Below are 12,417 nucleotides of genomic sequence, written 5' to 3'. Positions count from 1 at the left end.
AACCACATGATATAGTTAAGGCGGCTGAAATTCGCTAATTTATTAACGAAAGGATTTTTTTAACTACTGTTTAAATGTAATTCATCACATATAACCTTTGACCTGTAGAAAAACGACATTACCCAAAATGCATCGATACGAATGACTCGTCCACACTTGAGGGAACTCTACGCAGCTTCAGAACTCAGTAAAACTGCCTCATTCACTGCATTGTGCATCTGGGACACCCCTGCCATGCCTGCATCGACTGAGTACCCTCCGTTTAGACTCGGCGAGTCTCGGTTTGATCAGGTAAACAACAGCCGGACCCAGAATGTGACACTTGCGTTTTTGTATCTGGTTGATTTCTTAAGGCTCACTGCAGACGGGATTAGAGATAAAGTGTTTCAACTGCATCGTCTGAGAAGAAATCGCCTTTTGTCGCTCAAAAGAGCTTCAGTAAGCTATATTTTCCTCGTTTAACCCAAATCAAACCCAAACAGTTCACTGCAGTGTTTGCTACTAGCTCTTCCGCCCTCACTCATTGTTTAAGTCGCATTAACAGTGACCTCTGTTGGTGAAATAACTGCTTGGGAAAAATGTGTCTAGTTTAATGTTGCTTAGAAAACGTCAAACACAGTTTTAGTGTACCGGCAGAAATACTGTAGTATAGCCTCAAACAGTGACTCATTTTAAATTCAAAATTATTAATTGTGTTCGAATTGTCCCAAAACGTCATAACCTTATGTAGCATACTTGTATTCGAAAGTATACTTTAGTGATCTTTTGAGAACCTTTTTTGATATTCTTTAGAGGTTAAATTGCTTATAAAAGACACCTTTAATTACCTCCCCTCAATTAATTATTTTCGAGCTTCAGAATCAAGTATGAAGAGAAAAAACGTCGTTAAAAACTATTTTGTGCCAAAGCTAGTTCATTAACAACACTATCCTCTGTTAAAACCATAGACTGTTAAAAAAAAAAAAAAAAAAACAGGTTAAAACGTGGAAACTGGAGCATTCACTGCGAGAAAAAAACAATTTAAACCATTTTGTATGCATTAGTGTCTCAATAACTTTAACCTCAAAGGAAGATATACTTTATTAAATAATTCATTTATTTATTTAATACCGATAATTCACATCTGCTGTTATTGCTCCAGCGGTATCGTCCTTCGTGTGTATAAAGGACCGTCTGTCAGACGTGATAAACAGATAATATGTTGCGTGCTGCTTTTGAATCTTGCATTCCTCCTTGCACACACACATTTGAACATTTTAATTGAGTTTGGAGAACTTTTTAGGTCTGCAGATCAGCCAGCAGACAGTTGGCGCGCGCGCATAATGAGGCGGACACACCTGGCGCGCGAAAACAACTGGTTTGGCCCCGGAGTCAGAGACTGCGTCAGCAGCTGACTCCCGCGTCTGGAGGATCTTTCTGGTACCTCAGAAATCATTTGGAGAATAATTTAAGCAAATTGTGAACATATGATTAATAATCATGAACATTTTAATCACGGAACTGAACTGTTCTTGTTCCACACAGACCTTCAAGACAAGAAGTAACTTAGTATTTTAGAAATTCATGAGATTCTTTTGGGAGAAATCATCATTTGCATAGACACAAATGAATAAGTAGAGTGACAAGCATAATATCAATCAACCAATAATTCAAGTGAAGTTAATTTAGTTTATACAAAAAGGGTAGTTGTAGATACAAATCAACTGAAACTAATTTTTTTTCATTGTCATCTAAAATATGTTGCTGAATAACTTAACCACACAATGCAATGTTAAACATTTAAAGATCACAACTATACTAGTAAAAAAGAAGGCATTAAATGAAATGTCTCAAAGTTGACCTCTTGTTCCACTTAATCAGTACTTACTTCTATTGTGTTTTTAAACTTAAATCTTCTCCACAAAACCAAATATGCTAGACTAGATTTTAATCTTATGAATTATCAGATGGATAAAATATATTATCTATAGAATGAAGTTGGAGTTAATATCCTCCAGGCAAGTACTGACTTTGCTGCGTTCTCTCAATTTGTTACACCTTTAATGTTAGAAAACTCTAAACAATCTTCAAACATTTAATTGATTAATTTCCTAAATCATACAATATTATGTGTGTATGGCCATGAGAGATAATTAATTTCCTTTGATAATGGAGTGCATTTTATTCTGTTTCTTAATGTTTCCCTGTTACTTTCAGGGTTCATTTTACGGCAGACTTAGACACTTCCTGGATGTGATCGACCCTCGCACGCTCTTTGTATCAGAGGTTAGCAAGAGTCTTTTGAAATGTCAAATGAATGTCAAATGAAAATCAAATGATTTGATAGTTTGTATGTAAATGCTGTTTTATGTTTGTTTGTTTGTTTTAGAAACGTTTTAATGAATGTATGAATCTCTTGGATCAGTTCAAAAATGGATCTTTGCCTCCAGGTGTGACTAATGTACAGGTAAGTTTGGGGCCCATTAAAAGGTAATTTGGGAACCCTCATTGTGTCATGTTTGCTACACTTTTTTTTTCACTATGCATCTAAGGAGAACAATTTTTGGTTCGCCAAAGAACCTTTCAGTGAACAGTTTGAAAATCACCTTTTTTCCTTAGTGTGAAGACCAATTGAATAATATAAAGAACCTTTTTTCCATTATAAAAACCTGTTTTGGAATGGCTGCCATTGATATATTAGATAAATAGGTTTCATTGATATTTACGGTTCTTTATGGAACCACAGATGTCTGTAAAGAGCCCTTTTTAAAGAGCTAATGGGCATGTGAGCAGAGGAACAAACATTCAAATGTGTTGTGTAAAGAACTTCAGTTTTCTTGGTAACTTTAGTTAGACAACAAAAAAATACTTGTAAACATTTCCCTCTTTTGCATGTTTCTCTTTTTTCCACAATAGCTTTGGGAGGCACAGAAGATTAAACAGGTGAGTGTGAACAGAGTCGAATGCCTTTTACAGGTGGCTATGATGAGAGAACCTGCTCAAATCACTCAACATCTCCGTGCGCAGTGTGACACACTCACAAGCTGTAGTTCTGTGTAGAGGTGTAATGAGAGGAGAATTACAGCTAACCTCAGCATGATAACCCTCCCATCAGCTTGCTCTCACCTCTTCTTCTCTCTCGTTTCCTCCTCTTCATCTTGTCTGCTGTCTGTGGACTCATTATGTCCTCAGGCCATCATCCATCCAGACACAGGAGAGAAGATCCCCATGCCCTTTCGCATGTCAGGTAAGGGTGTGAGTGTGTTTTCGGTGTGTGTGTGTGTCTGTGTCATGGGTGGTAAGCAGTTTTCTGCTTGTTACCAGCTCTGGAGACTGGAGTTAGGTGGTAGGGGGTCTCTCTGGACCGATCTGTTGGCAAAGGTCACACTCAGCTGGGCTCTGATTAAACCCTCTCCCTCCTGCTGTCTGGAAGTGTTGTTGGGCCACTCAGAAATAGGAGTATTTTAGTCTTCTGTTAGCACCACTATTTAAAGAGAGACCTGCCTGACAATAATGATGGCTACCTCTGAACCATGCTATCTTTTATGAGTAATGAGGATTTTATGAATGCATTAAAGGTCAGTAATAAAGTCATAATGTCATATGAGAGTCTATAATTTTGATCATTAAACCAAACATGACATGAAATGTACTTCTGTGGCCTGATCCAGCCTATTCTCCATTATTGGATCAAGGGTTCATTTTCTTCTGAAATCATCATCTTCATGTGTTGGCACGTTTCTCCTTTCCTTTTCAGGTTTTGTGCCCTTTGGTACTCCAGTGGTAGGTCACTGTATATATAAATATATTCAACTATTCCATCTTGTCCAGGCCACCGAGTGTAAACTTTAAATCACTTCTTGTAAATGACTCCTCCATTTATAGGTTGTTGGCCTTCTTTTACCCAATCAGACATTTGCTTCCACCATCTTCTGGCAGGTATGTGTCTTTTTTTTTTCTAGTCTTTACAGTTTTAAATATCAGTCTAAGCTCTGTTTACTATGAACTCGGTCTTGCTGCCTTTCTCACAGTGGCTGAACCAGAGCCACAACGCCTGTGTCAACTACTGCAACCGTAATGCAACTAAGGTGTGGTATATAAGCAATGCAATTTTGACCAGTACATATGGTGATGCATGGCATATTTGATGTAAAATTATCATTAAAATTAATGAAAAAGAAAAATAGAGCCTTGCAGGGATGATGTATTTTTGTAGGCCGACACAGAAGTTAACATCACCCTGGTTCCCTCGAGTCTTGACAAAAACCCAACAGGTTTTTTCAACTGGCTTTTACATTTTGCAGAAAATATGCTCTGATCAACAAAAGATTCTTTAATGTTGACTAATACTTTAACTGATGTTAAAAAATAAGACCTTTTTGTAAAGTGTTACCTTTTTTTGTAAGATGATATGCATGCATTATAATGAATAACACTGCTTATATAATGCGTTATATATACAGGCATCATAGAAAGTGTTACTAAATATGTCATATTAATTAGTTTTATTAAATTACAATTTGTTTTCAATGTTTTCAGCCCACGCCAATGTCAACGTTTTTCCAGGGTTACCTTGGTGCAGTCAGCAGTGCCGTTACTATAGCAGTGAGTTCACATTCGTACACAAAACTGTATTATGTCATTTGATGTGCAGAAAGAATTCTCTTATAGTCATTAAATTTTGAATTGCCATTTCCGCTAACAGAGAAAAATATTATTCATGACTTTTCTAGTATTCTATGAATTTAAATTTAATAAGCGAACTGATGGATGCGGATAGCATCAAATGAGAGCCCTTTGCTGTATTTCACATTGCTGAATTGCACATCCTTCTAGTCACGCCCCCTGTGTCCTCTAGAGCCAATTAGCTGCCCTGCTGGGTGGCAGTTTGATGCCCAGGGGCATGACAAGCAGAACCATGGTGACGACAACTACAAATGGTCCCATGCCTGTGAGAAATATGGGAGGGGGGCACTAATTAAAACTACAATCCCTCTGAAGACCCCTGCTGGGAAGGGAAGAGATGTGAATGGCTTTGCTTCTCAGATGTTTGTTAGACAGGCCTTTAACTGGAGCTCATAGAGATGACCAGAGGCTCACAAGACATGACTAGAAACAGCTTAGCATAGCCTGTCATGACCTGTCATGAAGCCCACAGGGAGTTATGTGTTTTTAAGGTCACTGAAAACAAATGTGTATTGTAACCATTACGTTTTTGACTTCATGGGTTATATTTATTATATTAGATCAGTTTAATATTTCATTTTCACTAGCCTACTGATCGGATTTCATTTGAGATTAATTTCAGGATGGATCTTATAAACATGGAACTGTCATGCTCTATGATTATGTGAGATGTCACTCTCTGGACAGATACATATATATAAAATTTGGTTGAAAGAGTTGTGCTGCTTAATATTTGTATGGAAACAGTGAAACATTATTTTTTTCAGGATGCTTTAAGAGAAAATGTAAAATAACTACATTTATTTGAAATAGTAATTTTGTTTAACATTATAAATGTTTTTACTGTCACTTTTGATAGCTTCATGTGTCCTTTCTGAATAGAACAAAAATATAAAGTTCTTTGAAAGAAAAACTATTGTGTGTATTGTGTGTCTGTATAGAGTGTGTATGTGTATAAATGTTTATTTTGAAAACACTTATTTTATTTGAAATAAATAGTGAAATTAAATGTAATTGTGTGCACAGGTGGGGCTGAATCTTCTTGTTAAAAGAGCTGAGCATTTCAGTCCAGCTACAAGAATCCTGGTCCAGAGGTTCATCCCGTTCCCTGCCGTTGGTATGTTCATGTGTGTAAGCGCAGGTTTTCTTGCATGCATTGCTTAATCTGCCTAGTTGTGTTTATGACAGAAATCAAGCATCCTGTCATGCCGTCTTGCTAAATTGCTTATTATTAAAGCATAAAACAATTGAGTAATGCACGATATTAATTAATGCATACCGTTTTCTGTCAGCTCTTTTGCTGTCTGAAAGCTCATGTCTTTGTGTTTGTAATGACACTCAATTTCTAAATGAGCATTTGTTCAGGCTTACATTAAACCGCAAGCGCTTGTTTATGGTTGAGTATTAGCGCGTTGTTTTGACTGATCCCGTTGTCAGAGGGGGCTGCTGATGAAATATTATCTCAGTGTTCCATTAGTGTTCTGGGGCTCAAACAGGTCCAGAGGGGCTGAGGGAGACTGGCCCACAACGCCTTGGGAATGCTTGGCTGTAATTAAATTGTTTTCTTCCCCCTCCCCTTTAATTAAATCAGCAGGTTCCCCCTCACCTCTCTGGGCTGGGCTAACGGGACCTCGTTAGCTCTCGGCTGCCACTCTCTAATTGGTTAATTAGGCCTAAAGTGCTCTCATTGTTAGCACTGAGTTCCCTGTCTCCAGGCCGCCATAGTGTTGTTGTTTTTGTTATTTTAGTATAGTTATAAAAAGCAATTAAAAGCAGCTAATGAAACGCAGTAGAGACAAAGTGTTCGAAATTTGCCTTTGATTTGATTTTGGATTAGCATTTATATACATTTTGAGTAAAATTCAAATTTCAGCTCAAAAGGACATCTTGAATTAGGACCTTTATAAAGCTATTTTAAGTTCAAGATGAGACGACCTAAACCAGGATGACCTCCTTCATATAAAATGTTGTATGTGTTTGTTAATGTTTCTTTGTTCTCCATTTTTGATTCTGCGTGTGTGTGTTTAATTGGCCTGGGTCTGAACCCCTCAGAGGTGAATAGCTGTTTACTCAGCCAATTAACTCATCCCCACAACACTGCAGCACTGAACACTGATAACTCACAACACACGGCCTGTAAATTAAAAATGCTTCAGGCTCTCTCTCTTTATTTCTCTCTCTTTCTCTCACACACACCCACACTAATCTCAACACATGCCGCAGATGATAATGCCAGGAAGTAAATCATTATTCTAATCATTTTTCCGCTTGTAATTGACGTGTGCACTTTGACATGACCATTTGAAACTATTTGTTTTATATCCAGTTAACCCCTCTTAGCGCCCAACATTCCAGATCAAGAATGTTTTCCAGTGTTGATTGCTTTTCATTTAATATTCACAGGCGACGACTTTCTGACACATTATTACTATTGTAATCTGTTCGTTCTGTAGTATTTTAATTATATATAACATGGGATATTGCGGAAAGATGTCACCCATCATCTAGTAAACGGTTTTTAAAATTTGTGATGTGACCACATATTTAGAAGTGCTACAAATTTTAAATGCTAAAAACTGTTTGTCAAGGTACAACCATTATTATTTTCAGAAAATGTCTATATAGCTATGTGTGTGTGTGTGAGAGAGTGATAGCGGGAGAGAGATTGTGATCTGCTTGCTTATACATTTTACTATTTTCATGATTCTCTCTCAGTGGATACAAGTAAGGAAACGTTTGGCATCAGATGGAATCGTCGTTTTAACTGCAGCTCTTCCTTCATTTAGCAAGTGCCAACGTGTGTAATGTTTTGCTGATGCGCCACACTGAGCTGTCAGAGGGCATCAGCGTACTGGACGACAAAGGCAATGTGGTGGGCACCTCAAAGATGGCTGCCAGGCATGTGAGTATATGGATCCAGTTCCAGGTGTGAGGTGAAAGGTCACTGTCAGACTTTGTGCAGTCCTATTGTGAGTTCTGATCTGATAAATGTCTTTTTGTTCAGGCACTGATGGAGACATCCCTGACACGTGTCGTGCTGCCCATGCCTGTTCTTTTGCTGCCACCTTTAATAATGGCCATACTGGAGAGGTCAGAGGATTTCTGTAAATTAGACATTTCAGACTTGAGTTATTTTTACCGCACCATCGCACAGTTTACCACAGAAATCTTTGGCATCCTTATCCTATATATCCTGGTATATTAGCATTTCACTTTGATGTGTTTAAAGAAGCAGTTCACTTAAAATTAGTTCAGCTCAATAAGATTTTTTTCTTTGAAAGAAATCAATACTTTTATTCAGCAAGGAAGCACTAAATTGATCAAAATTGGCAGTAAAGGGCTGGGTGGTATATCTAACGATATGATCATGCGCATCTAGTCTTTTTGAGTTCGGTCATTTCTGAAGGATCATATAACACTGAAAACTGGAGTGATGTCTGCTGAAAATTATATATATATATATATTAATTTAGTTAATTCAGTTTTTACTAACTTTCTTTATTAACATTCCTTTTGTATCAGATTATAAAATTCAAAATGCACATTTCTGTTGATCGACTCTTCACCAGAATTCGATGGGTTTTATGACCGATAGACTATGTCGCAACCTCCTCAAATTCTTCCTGCTCTGATTCGCAGGTGTGTGCAGCTATGTGTGTGTGTCTGTGTGTGAGCGGCAGTTAATGGTGAGTTGTCCTCTGCTATGCTGCCTGTCAGCTCACCCTCACTGGCTCTCAATGGAGCAAGAACAGGGCTGTAGGAGGGTCACTGCTTTGAGGGTGGGGCTGAGGGCCAGGGCTGTCCTTGATTAATTAGAGTGCTGAGAGGAATCTGTGTGTGTGGTGCTTAAACCTGTCAACTATCACTCTAGCTGTGTCTGAAAATGAAGACAGCTGCTTTGCTGAACAGTCAGCGTTGGTGTTTTTGCATTTAAGTAGCTAAAATGGTTTTAGTCTTGCTTTACGTGACATAACAGTGTCACATCAAATGATCTAGAATAAATTTTAAGCAAATGTTATTTAAAAAAAAAAAATAATTTAAGCTTTAGACATAACCAAGCAAATCAGTATAACAACTAGGCTTATTTGCAGATATAAATAATGTGGAATAAAAAAAAAAAAAAAAAAAAAAAAAGACATTTATGAACAATTACTTCTTTCAGATCTTATTCTTATAGGGATTAACTGCCATTAAGTCATGTAGGGATTTGTACTGTATCAAGGTTAAACATTTTTTTTGGCAATTTAAAAAATTGGAAACACTTTACTTGAAGCATTTATATAGTGCATTATAAACACATTTTTTATGCATTAATTATGCCTTGAAATGTACCTTAAAATGCATTGTATGATCTCATAAATAATTGTAAATATAATATTATAATACATTATAATACTTATCAATTAATTGTTCCATCTTTAGAAATGTTAATCCATTAAAGTAAATGACAAACTACCAATTTCAGATGTAACAAGGAATTTGCTAATATTATGATGCATTTTAACCTTGGTTACCATTAATTAGCAAAATATATAATGCATTACCTTTAAAATGCATTATACATACAGGCTTCAGGTAAAGGGTTTGATTGGTTTAGAATCACTTTTTAATTCATTTTTATACTTTGATTCCTTTTGCCATCTAATACCCACTTAAGGTTAATCTTCAAAATCACTAATAATATAATAACACTCTTAAATGTAATATTTAGCAAATCTCAAGATTTTGTATTTTTTAAGATTTTGTAAGCTAAATATATTTGTAGCATTTTAAATGTTTTTTAGTTTATATATATATATATATATATATATATATATATATATGTATATATATGTGTGTGTATGTGTGTGTGTGTGTGTGTATATATATAATATATATTTATTATTATTATTATTATTATATATATATGTTTTTTTTATAAAACTGTAATATGTGCCATTTACTGGTTATTGGGCATAACATGAAAATAAATATTGTGCATCCCTAATAGCTTAGGATACGTTTAATTTAAAGGCAGCACTGATGTTTACTATATGTCACTTCAGTTCAGCTTTGACTTCTTCATGGAACAGTGATGGATGTGTGTTGATTTATTTAGAGTAGTTGATGGACACGATAAAAGGTCTTTAACATACTTTGAGCCTTTCCCCGTTCCGTTTTCTCTCTCAAAAATACAGAAAGAGAGAGAGTGTTTCTGGTAGCTAATTAAAGCTCATCATGTGTATGTGTTGATGAAGTCATCATTAGGCAGTCGCTGCCTTCATTAAAGCAGGACTGCTCTGGAGGACTCCTGCAGAGCATGCTATCCCACAACCCCCCACACGCACCAAGGCCAGGGAGGGAGGGGGAGGTGTCAGAGAGCAATCACATACAGCAGTTTGAAAGTGTCAGCGAGTGCCTTTAATAACAAAAATGGCGGGAATGCTCCTGGATTTGGTGCATTCTGCCAATAATCCACCAATAATGTATTTTTGTGGGTGTTTGACGTTAGGCTCCCTCTGCTGCGGAAGCACCCTCGTCTCGGGCTGCCTGTTCACAGCATGGTGTGTCTCTGTGCGTTCGGCCTAGCACTGCCTGTTGCCATCAGCCTGTTCCCCCAAAACAGTCAGGTGAGCACTCGCACATGCCTCCCTCCATCCGCTCGCACTCTCCCTCTCACTTTCTCTCCGTCCCTTCTCTTTGTCTGCCATGAAGACGGTTATGGTTTAAAATGGTGTTTATTAAGCTGTTCATCCATATGGTTACTGAACTGCAGACATATGTGCTGCCAACTACTTCTATTCCTCTCCCACCCCTCCCCTCCTCCTCTCCTCTCACTCTCTCGCTCCCTCTTTACACTTTTCCGAGGGTTCCAGACGAACGCTCCCAAAAAACTCCACTCCTGTCCCCCCCCCACCTTTTCACACCCCACAGGATGTCTGTTTCAGATTCTGCCTCACACACTCACACACTCACTGCCATCTGTTTCTGAGCAAAATATTGCAAGTTTTGGCCCTGGTTTGGATATTTACCAGTGCTCGCAGCTTCATTTTAGCTTTTTATGATGGTTGAAGTGTCAGTTTTGACTGTGAAAAATGCTCCAGGCTGGAAAGACGTGGCACACTTTTAATTCTCATCTGATGAAACATTTGAAACATCCTAATGACTTAATGATTGATGTAAATGGTACTCCCACTATAGCCAAAAGATCTGAATCTTAATGTCAGTATAAAAATAAAAACACTCCGTAATCAAAACAGCAGGAATCATATGCGATGAAATTTTATGTTGCAATCTTTTCCTACCAGTTCTGTTACCACTAAGGGTGAATTAAATGAGCCTAATAGTAAGGGGTTATAATTAACGAAGCTATAAATGCTGACCACATATATGGTTATTAGCATGTTATTGCCTCTTGTGATATTTTGACCGCACCTGCTTTCTGTCTCTCAGATCCACGTGTCCGAGCTAGAGCCAGAGATCGCTGCTGCAACAGAGTGCAAGATCCTGACCTACAACAAGGGTCTTTAAGCAGTCAAAATGCAAAGCGTCATTAGAAATGTTGATTGCATCTCACTGGATTGTTCCTGCTGTGTATGAATGTGAATCCTCTCTCAGCCACACACAGAGACAGACTCACACTCACACTAATCATCCTCTTTCCATGTATTTGAACATGGAGGATTTCAGGATATTTACAGCAGTGCTATTTTGAATTTCCCTGTGTAATACTTTACATTTACATAATTATCAGCCTTCCCATTCAAACAGTTTTGTATTAACTGACTACAAATCACAGAAAATAAATGTTTACAAAGTAATTGTTTTAAATCTATAAATAAAACCATGGGTTTTTATATTTTAAACAGTTGTTGTTGTTGTTTTTTACACAGAATGCATTTGTGATATTTTCTTAAAATTCCTTTACAAACCCCAAATCATGCTCAAATTGAATGGGAATTAAATGATAATAATGAATCACCAGTAATTCCCATATGGGAAAGATGTTTAGCTTATATACAGTATTCTGTGTAAGTTATGATCTATATTACTTAATAAACCTTATTTGTTACATTTTTGTAGAACAGTGATTGTCATTATACACGTTTTATGTATTGTTTTATATTCATCCACTGTAATAATCTAAAGTGTGTGTATACACACTGTTGTTACAGAAACATTATTCTGTAACTGTTTCATATAGGTCAATACTAACTGCCCTCGCTTAGATTTTATCTACAATGACTTTTTGCATTGCTTTCGTTTTTTATTTGCACACTGCAGAAAGCACACACTCAAATACACAGTAAAATCAAATGGTTTTCTCTTTTGATTGGTTCAAGAAAATTCACCGAAATCCTTTAAAACCTTATCATAGTTAATGAATGGTAACAATGTACACATTTGTGCTTTCTTCTTTTTTCTATCCATTGGTTCTGTTGTTTTTAGATGATTGTATCTCTGCTTTTATTTGGATGTGTTTGAGTTCCTTTGGCTGGGCTGTAAAATAATTCCTTATATTTTATCGCTAGATCCATCGCTAGAATGAGGGAATGGACCTGTGTGTTTTTCTACCTGCTTGTCACGGGAACAGATCACAGTGGGCAGTAGTGAGGAGAGACGTGACATGAAGCCGCATGTAGAATCATTAACCGTGCAGGACTGCCATACACAGTTGCACAACATGCACAAGACCGCATTAATGAGGGTAAGATTAGTGCTTATACCTTCCTTTTTGTCAGCTTTTACTTTAATATCAAAATCAAGAGAACA

General features: G+C 37.0%; 1 protein-coding gene across 2 annotated transcripts; it reads left to right on the top strand.

Moving 5' to 3' along the window:
- The first annotated feature begins 113 nt into the window (after positions 1-113).
- Positions 114-11,691, top strand: LOC113112905 (sideroflexin-5). Of its 2 annotated transcripts, none has more exons than XM_026278825.1 (14): positions 114-291; positions 2,197-2,265; positions 2,369-2,446; positions 2,896-2,922; positions 3,172-3,226; positions 3,737-3,762; positions 3,865-3,918; positions 4,011-4,067; positions 4,519-4,584; positions 5,692-5,782; positions 7,452-7,567; positions 7,670-7,755; positions 8,305-8,351; positions 10,157-10,252. In XM_026278825.1, the coding sequence occupies exons 1-13, from the start codon at positions 142-144 to the stop codon at positions 8,336-8,338; spliced, it is 909 nt and encodes a 302-aa protein (XP_026134610.1). In that variant the 5' UTR covers positions 114-141; the 3' UTR covers positions 8,339-8,351; positions 10,157-10,252. The 2 variants fall into 2 exon arrangements, with proteins under 2 accessions (XP_026134610.1, XP_026134608.1); XM_026278823.1 differs by lacking the exon at positions 8,305-8,351 and adding an exon at positions 11,098-11,691 and having other exon boundaries at positions 116-291; positions 10,157-10,274.
- The last annotated feature ends 726 nt before the right edge of the window (positions 11,692-12,417 follow it).

This window comes from Carassius auratus, chromosome 13, assembly GCF_003368295.1.
Source record: "Carassius auratus strain Wakin chromosome 13, ASM336829v1, whole genome shotgun sequence".
In the NCBI taxonomy this organism is placed as follows: domain Eukaryota; kingdom Metazoa; phylum Chordata; class Actinopteri; order Cypriniformes; family Cyprinidae; genus Carassius; species Carassius auratus.
This window is presented reverse-complemented; position numbering and strand designations above follow the sequence as displayed.